The 15,683-nt window shown below is 48.8% G+C and overlaps 1 protein-coding gene across 13 annotated transcripts in view; it reads left to right on the top strand.

Annotated features, from left to right (window-relative positions):
- MACF1 (microtubule actin crosslinking factor 1) overlaps positions 1 to 15,683 on the top strand; it is a 350,067-nt gene that overhangs the window by 87,298 nt on the left and 247,086 nt on the right. The window contains exon 1 of one of the 13 annotated variants that reach the window (XM_077337335.1): positions 14,995 to 15,115. The exons of the other annotated variants lie outside the window; for them this stretch is intronic. Coding sequence (XP_077193450.1) covers positions 15,010 to 15,115 — 106 coding nt within the window. The 5' untranslated portion in view covers positions 14,995 to 15,009. Of the gene's footprint in view, positions 1 to 14,994; positions 15,116 to 15,683 lie in introns of those variants that run through there. 13 annotated transcript variants of the gene reach the window in all.

Here is a 15,683-nt window from a genome sequence, read left to right as displayed (position 1 = left end):
CTTCAGTGGGGTATAATGCCATAAAGTCCATCTTCCAAAGTGGTAGGGTTGCCATACCCTCTGGTGGGGGACGGGGTCCCATATTGCTTGGCCCTGCCCCCCAGTTGCCAATCAACTGGCAAGCAATAGGGAAATAAGAAGGCTTAGGCCACACAGGAAATGATGCTATCAGACCAGTGACTTTCAGGCAATGCTCTGATATTCAGGCAAAACCTCTATCGTGGGAGCCTCTTATGCTGCGCTCAGGGAGGGGGTGGGATGGACTGACATCACATCCATGATGACTTCCATTAAGCTCCAGCCCTGAGCGCAGCATAAGATGTGTTCCACATCAATAAATAACTTATTATTGTGCTTGGTGAGCCCGAAAGGGACAAAGTTTTTCCTTTCCAATCAGATGAGCTACTGGTCATTGGAAAAATTCTGGCCCGCTGCAGCCTCTTACATTTTTGCAGCTTGCAATTGTGTAGTTTAATGTGGTATTTTTGTTTCCCTGTCCAGATGTCCTTTAGTTGTTTAGCAGTTTGTATACATATGGCCTGCTTTCTCAGGCTTTATCTTGGGTCATCTTCATGACACTCCTTGAACTTGACCCTGGGCTGTCCAGAAGGCTTCAGGAGTGGTTCAAGGATTCGTGCAGCTTCTAGCACCAGAGCCAGTTTAAGGATTAGTGGGGCCCTGGCAGAGTACAATTTTGGTGGGAGCAGCCAGACTGGAGGCAGCTGGCCCTGATCTATCAGTGGCGGGCACCATGTGGGGTCCCTGGAAGTGCAGGGCCTGTAGCATGCACTACATCAGTGGTCCCCAACCTCAGTTCCAGGGACCGGTACCAGTCCGTGGATCAGTCGGTACCAGGCTGTGGGTCCTCCTCATCCTCCTCCCCAGCTGCTGCCTCGGGGGCTGCCCTACCACTCTGCTGCCGGCTCACCAGCGGCCACCATGGCTGGGGCTCCTCGGCGTGGCACTGAGCAGCTGCTGCTGGCAGCGCCCCCCAGTGGGTGGAGGGAAGTCAGGGGCGCCAGTGGGAAAGCAAGTGGAGCAGGGGCTCAGGTGGCGGCGATGTCCCTCTGCAAAAGACTACCCCTCCGGGCCTCAGTAAAATTGTCAAGCGTTGACCGGTCCCCAGTGATAAAAAGGTTGGGGACCACTGCGCTACATGGATAAACCAATGGAAGGGTCAGGAACTAGAAGCAGCTGGGACAAATTCAAACTAGATTTCTCAGTTGCCAACTCAGAGGTTTGGAAACCTGGTGCATTATCTACAGTTGATATATAGAGAGTATATAGCATTGTTCTGGCTATGGCTATGGGCTGTGTATGTATATTTTTAATTTTTAATTTTTGTAAAAAAAAAAGTTGTGCACAATAAAGGTCATATAATTTTGTAATTAACTGATGATGTTATACAGACATTCAACTTTTAAGATCCTGACTTCAGATGGGTTTTTGTGGTTCTGGTTCAAGGAATTTGTTCCTCTTTTGGTTCTTGATGCCTTATCTGTGGAAAAGGGAAGCTGTAGCAAAGTCACCTGTAGCATGCTAGTTGTTAACCAAAGTGCGCTATACAATTAATCCATGTAAGTTGTGGGACTTCTAGGACACAGGCTGAGCTCTGTGTACATCTCCTAGGTTGTCTAAATTTCTCTTGTGCCTAGAGTCCTCTTCTGGTTCATCTCCATCCCTAAATATGGGGAAAACCTCCCTCCCCCAGCAGAAGAGATGGGCTTGAATGTCCTTAGTAAGAGCAAGCAATGATTGCATCCCTTCCAAATACCTTTTTTTTGGGGGGGGTGTCACTGTCACACTGGCTAAAGGCGTAGCCCCTGAGGGGATGAGTCAGCCCTGGAACTTGCATGGCAGCTTCTGCCTGCATCTCTTTCTTTGGTGCCATGGTGGAACTATAGGAGTGGCTTCGACATTTGATTGCCGCTCACTTTATTGTGATTTATCCCGCAAGAGAGACAGAAAGTTGGGTACTGTCAGGATTTGTGACAGTAAATCACAGCTGCCAGGACACTATGATTTGGAAACTGTAGCAGGAGAGGGGAGGGAGAAATCAGTTATCCTCTCCTCTGAGCGATGAATCGTGTCTTCTTGAGCAAGAACAAGTAATAATGACTCAGTATGAGAGACAGATTTCCTTGTTCTGGGGAATGAGAACTCATTTTAACGGAGAACCTTCTCCCACCACCTCACCCTATATTTGGTGTTGGTTACATTTAGAATAATAGTCCAAGGGAGTGCCAACTTGGAGGGGAATTTGATTTTTAGATACACATTCTGGGTTTTATTCTGATTAAGCCAGCTGTGGGTGGCCATTGAAAAGGGTGGTGTGGTGTCTGTGCTTTGACAGCCAGGAAGTTTCTGTGGCTGTAAAAAGGCTTGAACTTCCAACTGTGGATCTGTGTATGTTGGTGGGCAAATGCCCTCTCCTCTCTGCCCCATATCTGAATGGAAGAAGGACCGCTTTCCCAGGGTGGTTGCAACCGTGAGCGCTGTGAGGACTTTGCAGCATTCTGCAATTAAGTGGTTCTTGTCAATGATAAACAGACTTCCTCGGGAGGTGGTAGGTTCTCTATCTTTAGAAATTTATTAAACAGAGGCTGGATAGTCATCTGACAGAGAGGCTGATTCTGTGAAGGTTCAAGGGGGTGGCAGGTTACAGTGGATGAGTGATAGGGTTGTGAGTGTCCTGCATAGTGCAGGGGGTTGGACTAGATGACCCATGAGGTCCCTTCCAACTCTATGATTCTATGAAATGGTTCTGTTGCCAATTGGACAGTGGTTCTGGCAAAACTGCCCAACCCCACGCCATTGTGTGAAGGCTCCAGTGTGAGGTGACACTTTTCCGGGACGGATTGATCCTCGGTCCTTGTTGACCTCTTGTGGGATGGTGGTGTGGAGGATAACCAGAAGTGGGTCAGCCACAGTGAGGTCTGCGGGTGGTGCTCTGATAGTATTACCAGTATTACTTCCAGATTGGGAAGTGTCTGGAGATTTGAGCTGGAGGGTGGGGTTTGAGGAAGGGGAGGGTGCTCAGAAAGGATGTAAAGCTATGGAGTTCATCCTCCAAAGCAGCTGTTTTCTCCAGGGGAACTGATCTCTGTTGTCTGAAGACTGGTAGCAATTCTGGGAGATCACCAGGCCCCACCTGGAGGCTGGAAACGCTGTGCTCTAAACAGGTTTACAGAAAACTCCCCCCCCCCTCTGTATGTGTGTGTCTGTGTGTCTATTTCCCATTGTAGGACTCAGAAAGTCCTACAAGGTTGCCAAGGTTGGGTCCAAAGACTCCTGAGGCAGCCTGTGTCCACACAGATGTCCACTTATAGAAATTGCCTGTAAGCAAAGCCCTGGAACATTAATTATATATAATGTTTGATCAGCATCCTCTATTCACAGCTCAAGGGCTTCATGGTGCCCTGGCAGAGCCCCAGAACCTGTTTGGAATCCTGAGGGTCTCCTCTAGAATGTGTGTTGTTAAAATAAACCACCTCTAAGCAGGTGCAGAGTAACTCTAATTCAGAGATTAGGGTACTGGGGACTGTGATTGGAAAAGCATTTGGCTCACAGAGGATAGCAGCTATGGCAGCCAAGTGGAACCTCCCTGCTCAGAGGCAGTCTGCCTGTGTTGGCAGATGCTCAGGACAAATGGGCATTCATGTGCATGCTTGTTCCCTGCCTTCTTGTAATTTCTGAGGCCTCTGAATGGCTACAGTAGGCTGCGAGACTAGATGAGCTGGCAGGGGCTCATGGTACTTGTAGTCCATGGACACCTGGAGATCCACAATTTGTCTGGCCCTGCATACAGGGAGGATGCATTGTGGTGGGGGGGCTTGCTGGAGTTCCCTGCCCGGGTCAACCTTTTAACTGTCCGGGCTGTCAGCCGTGTTTTTAAAGGGATGTCTTTTGCTTCACAGGGAACTCCTAATATATCCTATATCCCTCCTAATAGAAAAATGGTGCCTTAATGCTTGATAGAGAGCTCCACCATCCCGTTTCTGAGGTCTCCCCGCACTGCTGCATCTTGGGCGCGCTGTTTCAGGTGGACGCCTGCACTCATTTTCCTTCTGCCAAAGGATCCATGTTCTCGGGCTGCTCTGCTCTATTCTTTTCCCTTCCCAAAGCCAAACTTGATGCAGCTTCCTCTCCCACCTCCACCCCGATCCTGTGAATTGCATTTTTGGTGTTTTTGTGGTGCCATCTGGTGGTCTCTGGAAAGAACTGAGAAAGGGCTGCAGTAGCCAGAGCCTTCTGAGCAAAGTTGCTATTCCACCCCCACCCCCACCCCTGTATCCCCCTAACTCTGCACCAAGGTTTTTCAACAAGTACAAATAATACAGATGCAGGCAGATTTACATACTTTCTCATAGTCTCCATATTTTTTATCTATCTAATTAGGCTTGTATCCCGCCCTTTTCCCAAGGAGATTTGGGCGGAGTGCATGCTTCTCCCTACCTTCATGTGAGGTGCCTTAAGCAGAGGGTAAGGGCATGGCTTTAAACCTTCCCATAAGGCAGCTTCGTGGCCAAGCTGCGATTTGCACCTCTGCCTCCCTCCCCAGCCCTTGTCTGATACTGTAACCCCAACACAGCACTAGCTCTCCTTTTTGCATGCAATCGATTTTACTGAACTCAGTCACATAAAATCGGAAGGAATCCCAGAGGGCATGGAATTCAGGTGCTATGTCCCTGGGAATATTCTGCCCAGCAACACTCCCCCACAGTTGAGGATTTGGATGCTTAAAAAACAGCACATCTTTGCAATTATGAAGTCTAACATTTTGCTTGTTAGGAAGACAGAAGAGCATCTCAGGAAGGAGAGTTCTTTGGCCAAGACCACACCTGGAAATCTTTGCATCCTTCCATGGCATTGCAGCATCTGCATTGGCCTACTTTCTGGGAATTGCACAAGAGAACTAGGAGAATAAACACTGGACCTTCTTGTTTGATTATTTTCTGCATCCGTTTATGTTCCGCTCATCTCCTTATCAGGCTAGCTCAAATGCTTGCTTTCCATTGCCCTGGTTGGTCACCCTTGGATGACTGCATCTTTACCAGCCTTGCTCAAAAGTCATCAAAGTTTCTAGTCCACATGATTTCTTACTCTCACTCTCTTTTTTTCTTTTTCTCCCTGGTCGTACCATTACCTGTTAGCCAAGCTGAATGCATTATGTGGTTTCAAAATGTTTTAAAAGCTGTCTTCCGGTTTATAGTGCTCCTTAGCTTGATCATCTGGAGGTGTTTCCTGGTCAGCACAGGGGGCCAGGCCTATGGGGCTGTGGCTCAGTGGTAGAACATCTGCTTGGTGGCCTGATGGCCTGATTTATTTAAGGCAGTTTCTTGTTCAGACACCTGTTCTATTCATGCCACTGTCCAGGGCCAGTAGAAACACTGCCTACGGGATCGCTTCCTGTTTGAGGGCTGCTTCTGAGTTCACACAGGATAAAAATGGCATTGATTAGTTTTATTTCCTGGCTCATGACAGAGTATTCTTTGTCTATCGCAGGGGTAGTCAAACTGCGGCCCTCCAGATGTCCATGGACTACAATTCCCATGAGCCCCTGCCAGCGAATGCTGGGGCAGTTTGACTCCCCCAGAAGCTCTTGGGAGTATAACTCAGTTTGCCTTCTGCATTTTTATTCCAGATTGGCCTGCTAAGCTTCAAGGTGTATTTAGACTTGATTTTGTCAAAAAATCCTGATATGAATTCTGGGTGTGGGAAGAAGCCTATGAGTGGGAGCTCCTTCTGGGCGGGCATTAACAGCTCTGATGGGTTCTCTGTATGCTGGGGCAGTCTACCAGGGTGTCCAAGATGCTGGGACAAAACAGGGCGTGGCCGGTCAGCTTCCCTCTGGCCTTTCTAGAGGCTTCTGGCTGGCCATTCGTAGATAAGATGCTGGACTACTCTTCTATTCTTACTGAGTTCAAAATGTTCCATAACCCTTCCAACAACCCTGCGAGGTAGGGCAGCGCAGCTGTCTCCACAGGCAGAGAAAGTGGTGCTTGAGATGCGATTTGGAGCAGGGCCTTCCAAGGTCCCACTCTTGCATATGCAATTTGTGACACTGGCTCTGGAGGGGCAGTAGTTCTTGATCCAGTGTAGGGTTGCCAGCTCTGTATTAGGAAAAACCTGGAGGAAAAACCTGGAAGAGCCTGGGGAAGGGGAGGTTTGGAGAAGGACCTCAGCAGGGTATGATGTCATATAGAGTACATCTTCTGAAGCAGCCCTTTTCTTCTGGGAAATGGATTTCTCCAGCCTGCAGATCAATTGTAATAGTGAGAAATCTCCAGGCACCACCTGCCAGTTGGCAACCCAACATCCAGGCTGGGAAAGAATCAGCGCATGGGTAGGGGTGGTGGGGGGGGGGAAAGGGCCATGAATTCTCCTCTCCTCTCTTTGTTTTGTTTAGTCTGGAATGCTGGCAGCCTCTCGGGTCTCGTTTTGGAGGCTGACGCCGCGTCGGGCGCAACTGGAACCGTGACTCACTAGACAAATGTACAGTAAACTGTATCATCTGAGCCAGAGTGACTCAGCCCTGAGGTGAAAGAGGAGGCTTTCAGAATCTCGCATGCCTTGATATGGGCGACTGGCTCATCAGCTGCCTCTGAGCTGTCTGTTGAATAGGCCTGACCAGCGGGTGCGGGAGTGGCTACGGCACACTGGCACCGAATTTCAGCCTGCTATTTCTGGCTGAGGACTTGTATTCCTCAGAATCTCTACTTCCACTTTTTATTTTTTGAAGAACACATTTCTAGTCCTTGTGGAAACATATGGGGGGGGGGGAGGATGGGGAAGCTGGGCGGAGGCTGATTCAGGAGGCATCTGAAGGGGCTGCTGCCGTTGCTGATGGGCCAGGCAGAAGGCGCTGGTGGGGTTGCTTAGAGGCCTCTGTGACGGCTTGTCTGGGCTGCAGGAGCCAAGGAAGGGTTTGTGAATACAGGGTGGTCAAGGCCACTCTGGGATCCAGAGCTTATCTTGGTCAATCCCTAAAACAAAATAGAAGGAAGGTACTGCTGCCTTGCCACTCCCATTTCAGCTGGTATATAAACACCCAGGTCAGGTGTGGTGTGCACAGAGGATAATGCCTTAGTAACTCGTGTGACTGCCTTGCTTGTTAGCATGGACTTCACCTGAGAGTGTGCACTGTGGAACAAAGGGTTCATCTGAACATGTACAGCAGGGGTAGTCAAACTGCGGCCCTCCAGATGTCCATGGACTACAATTCCCAGGAGCTCCTGGGAATTGTAGTCCATGGACATCTGGAGGGCCGCAGTTTGACTACCCCTGATGTACAGAGTGCCCATTCTTCAAGCAGCTCAGTTGGAATTTGTGCCTTCCAGAAGGTCTGAAGTCTCAGCACTTCTCTCCTTATAACTAAACTTAAACTAAACAGTTCTTGCACTCGAAAGCTCACGCCTTGAATAAATCTTTGTTGGTCTTAAGGGTGCCACTGGACTCTGATTTTGTTGAGCTTTCAGACCAACACGGCTATCCATTTATATCTAAACTTATAAATGTCCCCTCTCCGGTACCTAAGGTCATATTCACTCGACCTGCAAACCTCTGACAACTGTGTCAACTTAACCTATCCAAAATCTTGGGTGATGGGGAGAAGCAAGTGTCGCAGAACAGGTTCATTTGCTCCATTGCGTGTGTGGGAGAGGGAGAGGGAGTGTGTGTAGTTATGACCTCAAGAGCGGGGTGTTCTTGGCACAGGGTTTATTTTTGATAGAGAACTTAACCAGATAGTGCTATGAACTGAATCTGGAAAAATCCCTATGTCTAGAATGAAATAAGTGAAAAGGTGGGTTTAGAAAAGCAGTGAATAAGGGGAGGTAGGGGAGAGAGACATGTAATGGTGTTTTATAAAATTGTGCACAGGATGGAAAGAGCAGACAGAGAACTTTTGTCCCTCTTCTGAATTTCACAGGCATCTGATTTAGTTCACGGGCAGTAGATTGAGGGCAGACAGAAGGAACTACTTCTTTACTCAATGAATGATTAAGATGTGGAATTCACTGCTAGAGGATGCAGTGCTGGCCACAAGCATGGAAGGCTATAAAAGGGGATTAAGACAAATTCAAAGGTTATTAAGGCATGGCTACCAGCCATGGTGACGAAAGGGAACTCCCACATTCAGAGGTCGTAAACCTCTGAACCACAGTTCCAGGAGGCAACATCAGGGGAAAGCCTTGGACTCAATGCCCTGTTATGGGCTCTCTGGAGAAACTGGCTGGCCACTGTGTAAGAAAAGATGCTGGACTAGATCAACCACTGATCTGATCCAGCACGGGTCTTCTCATGTTCTTATGCCCACTGCCGAAGAGGCAGAAATTGCCTGTGAGGGGTATGAGCAAACGCTGAAGCCATGGTTGAGCACAGCTGAAGTTCTGCCTCCCATTGGGGTGTTATGTCAAAAAATGCAGACACCTTGCTCCCCCCAGGCTGAAAATTAGAATTAATCTGCAAAATATTAAAAGGTAAACATTTGTGCCAATGAATAATTGAAAACCGTGATACAAATGAAGTAAAATTTCACAGAACCCTGGCTGAAAAACGGTCTTCCAAGAGCTGTGTAGGATCTTGGAGGGAAGGTGTGGATTTAGAGTGTGAATTTTCAATTTTTGTTTATTCCTACTTTGCCACCCCAGGTCTCTGCTTGTGTACCTCTATTCTGTGTCTACTTTTAAGGTGTAGCTTCTCTCCTGGATGTGTATTATCAGGTTTCTTCCCTACCCCTTCCTTTCTTGGTATGGGAAAGATCCTCTGAAGAGCTTGCTAAATTCTGTCGCGACTTAAAAGGTGAGGAAATGCTTCCATGGCTGATTGTGGCCTTTAAGAGGCCATCAACAGTGGCTTCTCCCTGCAGCTCTAACCAGCTCCTGGTCAAGCCCTTCTGCGTACCACAATCCATTCCATGGATGTCTCTTTTCTGTGTGTTTAAGCTTGTTGGCTATTTGCATGCCAGCCTGAAGAGATATTGCCGTGGGCAGGAACATCTCAAGTGGTGTTTAGCGTATGGTGCATTTCTGTAACTCTCCTTGCTTTATGTGCGCTTGGTGGCCAGAAGCGGCAGAGCACATGAAAACACCCACAGACGTTTGTGCATTTGTGGTTCCTTAATAGTCTTCCTCCCTCCCATCAAGTCTGGATGAATTGTGATGTATCATCGATTTTTCTCATGGCTGCTATCTCTAATGCTTCAGGTAATAGACCAAATATCTCTTTCTCTTCTTTAAGGGAGGGGGAGTTTAAGGGGGGGGAAGCCAGTTTGGTGTAGTGGTTTAGAGTGTGGACTTCTAATCGCGCATGCCGGGTTCGATTCTGCACTCCCCCACATGCAGCCAGCTCACCACGGCACTGATAAACCTGTTCTGACCAAGCAGTAACATCAGGGCTCTCTCAGCCTCACCTCCCTCACAGGGTGTCTGTTATGGGGAGAGGAAAGGGAAGGCGACTGTAAGCTGGTTTGAGACTCCTTCAGGTAGAGAAATGCGGCACATAAGAACCAACTCTTCTTCTTCTTCTTCTTAATTGGGTGGAATTAAGTGCTATCCCTTTGCTATGCTGCAGGAAGGTTTACCCTTTTTTAATATATATTTTTATCATAAATGAATAAAATTTAGAAAAAGGATCTACATAGAGTTTGCATTTAACAATTCATATCTTGTTGTTTTGCATCACCTTAACGTTACAGGTGACAAACTACATTTTCCCCGTAGTTAATTCCCCCCACCCATTTTTTATTTAGAAGGATAGAAGGTTTACCCTTTTAAAACCCAGCAGAAAATTCCTGCCATGCGGCAGGATTGACAGCCCAGTGCTTTCCCACTGCTCTAGCCCTCCTCCCGCTGCATCCCAAGGCCAGCAAGTGAATTCAACACAAGCAGTAGCTTGTTCCGGTCTCTGCTTGCCTCCTATTGGTCACTTTTCAGCCAATTATTTTGTTTCATTCTCTTCCTGTTGAAAGAGATGCTCTGTGCAGGAAAGAACTAGGCTACCACACAAAGGCAGGGTACCGGGAAGGAGGAGGCAGGAGAGATTAACCCTTTTTTATCCTCTTTCCCATTTCACTTGCTGTATATGTGGGGGGGGGGGTTGTGTGCAGGAGAGCTGGGAAATGGACTTTATGATTAGAACTAGAAATCTCCTGGATCTATGAATGGGTCTATTGTGGACTGTGGGTTCTCAGGTCTCAGCTGTCTGAGGGCCATCAGGGACCATAGAGATGTCCGTCACCTGTCCCTGGCCTACCTGTCCCTGGCCAACCTTAGGGGCCTGCAGGGCGTCAGGCTGCAATCCTGAGCTTTGCCAGTTCCCCACCAAAAACCCAGATATGGAGATCAAAGTCTCCTTAGGCTAGACAACAGTGTAGTTGCCCATGGTTCCTGGACTCTTCAGGAAACTTCTTTTTCTTCTCGATCCCTGTCATTTGAGGCTGTGCTCTCTTCAGCTGTTTTTCTTCCATCCCAGGAGGGACTTGGGAATGTGGGGAGGGAGGAAGGTTAGTGGGGAGGTGCCTTAGGGCAGGGGTTGTGGCTGCTGATCTCTAACTGTGTGTGAGAGGCAGCCTGAACATTCTTGGCTGGCCAGTGCTCTTACTTCAAGCCTGATTGGGGCAGGAGATGAGTGACAGCTTCTTTCCCCCAAACTTCAGCTTCATCTTTTGTTTTCATACAACCTTAAGAAGAGTCCTGCTGGATCAGACTTGTGACCATCTAATCCAGCATCCTGTCTCGCGCAGACAGATTATGCATGGGCCGGGAAAGCCGGGCCAGCGCTTGCATGCCAGCAGGCTAATCCCCACTTAAGCATGATGCCAGCACTGTCCAAGCCCCTTCCCAGCCCCGGCCTGCAGCAAGGGAATGCAGATTCTTCCACGTTCCCTGTCTTGCCCCAGCGGCCAGCAGAGGTCTGGCCAGGGCAGCCCTGTACGAAAGGGAAGAGCTGGGACTTTGAGGCCTGTCTCCTCCCCCACACCTACGGTGTCCCTTCATAGACACAAAACACCCCATTCGGCTTCATAATGTTGTGGCATGCCGCTATCCCACCATCCTGCAGTGGGACCCCCGTGCCCCCTGCTCCTCCTGTCGCCACCGTGAGGCAAGGCGGAACTTTCACTCCCCATAGTTGTGCATGTGCACACACAACTCCAAGGTGGACCGTGTGTGCTGGGGGATTTTATCCCCTGTACATGCATGGGATGTGGCAGGGCATGCTGACCTGCTGCTAGGAATTGGTGGCAGCCTGGTATGGCCACTGCCATGCATATTCGGTCATTGTGGCCAACGAGTTCCTGTGGAAGCCCAACAACAGGTCATAGATTAGATTTTATCTCCTGACACTGTTTTATTACCTCTCAATGTGGAAGTGCCCCATATAAACAATGGCTAGTAGCCGCTGATGGACTTAGCCTCCATGAATTTATCTCATCCCCTTTTACAGCCATTTTCATCCTAATTGTTGTTGTTGTTATTGCGATTTATTTCATGCCACTCCCCGAAGGCTCGTGGCGGGTTACAGTGTCAGATAACCCCCCCCAATGGCCATTAAAACCTCTGACATAAAACCATAAAATGCAACAACATCAAAATATCAAAACTATACAAAAAGATGTAGGTGAAACGTCGTCCCATCCCTAGTAGACCCTAGCAATACCTCTGGGGAAGGGGGGGGGGAGGGTGCAGATGAACTCGCAAGCCGCTAGTCCTGTAGGGGGGCCATGATCTTCCTAGCTGCCCAGCCTCAACCATAGACCTGGTGGAAGAGCTCTGTTTGGCAGGTCCTGCAGAATGCTGAAAGCCTTCCTTTCTGTTTCCCTTCCCTCCTTTATCTCCCTCAGGGCCAGGTTTCTGCCCACGTTGCATTTAAACAGGTTGCTTTTTTATCCTGTTGTACCAACTACTTCAGCCCACTACAAGCATCGGGTGACATTAGGCTGTTAGTGACATTCTCTACGAGTGTGAGTTCATGAAGTTGCCTTAAATTACCCCATTTCAGAAGCTACAGTGAATGCACATCCGGTCCATGGATGATGTCCGCTCAGTTTTTCTTTATATTGGCACTCGAGTAGTCTCATGTTTCATTCAATGCATGGGCAGCAGACAATGTGATTGCAACCACATCTCTTTGAAATACCGCTCCTTGATTCTTTCGTCAAATGTACGTACTTACTCGCAGGATGTAGATACCTTCTCTGTAACACGTGGACAGGCATATCAAGTCACACTGTTGTGTATTCTCGTTTATTTATTTAATTTTTATACCACCCTCCAAGGAAGGCCGGCTCAGGGCGGTGCACTAGATATAACAATGCAGTCAGTAAAATTAAATGAAATGGCTTAAAATGGATGTGCAATATTAATTGACAACAGTGCACCTAAGTCAGCGAATACAACCCTTTTAAGATGTCTCCTATATGCTCCTCAGAGCCAGGGTATAAACTGGGGCTTCTTATAATGATGCTAGGTGGAAATTAGTAAATAATAAGGGATAAGTGATGAGTGAATGGGGCCTGATTGATGTTACCATGTCACTGGCCCCAACCAAAAGCCTGGCAGAAGAGCCCACTTTCAGGCCCTGCAGAACTGTGCTAGTTCTGGCAGGTCCACAATGTGTTCTGGGATCTCATTTCACCAGGTAGGGGCCAGGACAGAAAATGTCCTGGCCCTGGTTGAGGCTAGACATACCTCTTTGTGGCCGGGGACCACCAGCTGGTTGGAATTAGTAAAGCAGAGCGCTCTTTGGGGGGTATAGATAGACTGATATGCAGGACCCAGGCCACAGATGGCCTTGTGGGTAAGTACCCGAACCTTAAACTTGATTTTGGAATTCACCTGAGAGCCGATGTAGCTGTCAGAGTGGCTCAGACTGTTGAACTAGAGACTCAGGACTTAAATCAAGAGTCTTCCGCATGCAGATCAAGAGCTCTGCCAGGGGCTTATCCCCCTCCCCATAGAGCCAAACAGATGGCCTTACATGTAGTGACTACCTCAAGTACGACAGGGGTCCCTTGAGGGCAGAACAAGCAGCAGTCAAGTCTGCCCCTTTAGGAGCAACCTGCTAGGAAGCCCTTTAGCCCAACTCTGAGGAAAGTGAGTCGGATTTGGCAAGAGTTCACGCAGAAAGCCGTGCATGTGTGTCTGTGTGTGTGTGTGTGTGTGGGGGGGGATTGTGACCTATTTCAGTTAGTAAGTGAAGGGCCATATTGAATTATTCTGTCTCAAGCACAAAAATGTTTTGTTTGAAAGTTTCTCCTGTGGAATTTGCCTCTGGGTCACCCAGGTGGAAATCTGTCTTTTGGAGGCAAACATTGTTGAGAAGGGGGAGGAGGAGGAGGAGGAGGAGGAGTTGATTCTTATATGCCGCTTTTCCCTACCCGAAGGAGGCTCAAAGCAGCTTACAGTCACCTTCCCTTTCCTCTCCCCACAACAGACACCCAGTGGGGTGGGTGAGGCTGAGAGAGCGCTGATATCACTGCCCGGTCAGAACAGTTTTATCAGTGCCGTGGCGAGCCCAAGGTCACCCAGCTGGTTGCATGTGGGGGAGCGCAGAATCGAACCTGGCATACCAGATTAGAAGTTAGAAGAGAAGAGTCCAGCGGTCCTGGCCCGTTAGCATCGATTGGCCCTCCTATGGTTGCAGACCTCCCCTCGAGTAAATCTTTCACACTACCCCAGTGTGTGACACAGAACATCATTAACTTGTTTTTATTATATCAGCATAGTTGGCCTTTTGGTAGCCCTTTTGGAGTTTTCAGTCTCTTTCGCCAGTGCAAAAACAGCCTTTTCAGAAACAGACCCTGGGATGCTCGGTGTCAGGTTCCCAACCCCTTTGGGAACAATCGCACGCTGTCTTCTTTGGCAAGGCTGTCTGCTGAAGAGTCTGCCGAATGTCCCAAATGTTGCCAGTGTGAACAAAGTGGCAGTGTTATTCCCCCGGGGCCTTGAAGGAGCCTCAGCACATCATCCCCCTGCATTTCTCAATTGGCAAGATAAGGATTTGTTAACCCCCAGATGCTCCATTTGCAGTGTGGGTTTGATTTGGCCTAAGAGTGAAACCATCATTGCCTTTACCAATATGCTACAATGCCTGTTGTTATGACATTTTTGTGTGTGTGTGCGCAAGCATGTGTAGAGCGAAGAACTGCACAGTGCAAAGATGCTCAGGAATACAGTTCATCTCTCCTCTGTGCACAGAGGTGCAGTTTTTATTTTGGTATTTCATTTTATTTACACCCTTCATTACTCCCCACTCAGGTCCCAAAGCAAGCTTACACTGGTCTCCTCTCTTCCTTTTTATCTTCACAACAACCCTGCGAGATAGGCTAGGCTGAGAGTGTGGGACTGTCCCAAGGCTAGACCGCTAAGACTGGGCATACATTGCCAGTTGAGGTCCAGCATGCGAGAAAGGGGTTGTGCGAATGGGAGAGGGAGGGGTTGTTGCCTTGGGGGGCAGGCAGCTGCCCAGGGATCGTGACATTCCCACTGCGTATCGTTTCTAGAGAGCATTTCCTCTTCCAAAGGAGTCTGTGTGGATAGCCGGCATTCCAGCGACCTTAGGAATGGAAATTTAAGAGTATGACGTTCCCTCTTGGAGGGGGGAGAGGCTGAAGTCAGTTTGTGTCATCTTGTCAGTGGGTGCCAAGGAAAGAAGCCCGAGTCACCCTTTTGCTCACTTTCTCCCTCTTTCTGTGCCTTTTTTCCAAAGTCCCCGAGCTCTGCCCGCCTAGCTGTTCTTTCTCTTTCGAAAGAAAGCGAGGCGTTGATGTTTTTTTCCTGTGGGCCCATGAGAAGTGGGGAGAAGGGCTCGGGCATTCTGAGTCTTCTGTCCTGGGCCGTTTGTGCCCCGCTGTTTCTCTCTGCTTGGAACTCTGTGCTGTGGCTGACCCCTCCCTCTCTGTTCCTCGGGCGATGCTGCGGCCGACCGGGTGGCCTCAAGAGAAAGGAATGTAAGGATCCGAGATAAGGGGACCGAAGCCGGCCAGCGGGACTGGGGATCGGGAGACAAATGCCGCTTCTGGATGGTGCATTCCTGCCCCCCACGGTTTTCGTCTTGAGCCACGTACTTGGAGTGGCTGGCATCGTGTACTGGACGCGGTGGAGGAGGGAGGAAGGTACCGTTCTTTATGTAACTAAACCGGCGTGTGCATTCTTATGTTCCTGCTTCCAGCCTTGAGAATCAAAATTTGCTGAAAAGCATGAGGTCAGGGACTCTGGGGAAGTTCTAGCTGGCCTTCGCACTGGCATTTGTTGAGCTGCTGGGCACTAAAACAGACTTCAGCTTTCAAGTGCCCAAGCTTGGGGAACCCTGGGAATTGTAGTTTTTTGAAGAGGCTGCAAATGTACTCTGCACTCGCCCAAAGTGAGAATTCTCTTGGACCAGAACGCTGACTGATCCTTCTGATCATCACCTGCAGGAGTCAGAACTTCTGCCTTACGTTTTTGTGATTGTGACTAAAGAAGGGGGGAAAGGCCGCTCAGATGGTTCCCTTGCCAACCGTGTTACCTTTTATCTTGCCTTCTGGTCCTTTGTCTCCATAAATAAGAATGTTCTTGGAATTCGGCTATCCTGAAGTTTTTGTGCAGACGTGCCTTCTCTGCCTACTTTTAACAAGGCATCATCTAAGTGCATGGGCCCCAACAGAGAGTGCTTTTCTCTTGCTAGCTCAGCCTTTTTTGATC

Source organism: Paroedura picta, chromosome 5 (genome assembly GCF_049243985.1).
Source record: "Paroedura picta isolate Pp20150507F chromosome 5, Ppicta_v3.0, whole genome shotgun sequence".
Lineage (NCBI taxonomy): Eukaryota > Metazoa > Chordata > Lepidosauria > Squamata > Gekkonidae > Paroedura > Paroedura picta.
This window is presented reverse-complemented; position numbering and strand designations above follow the sequence as displayed.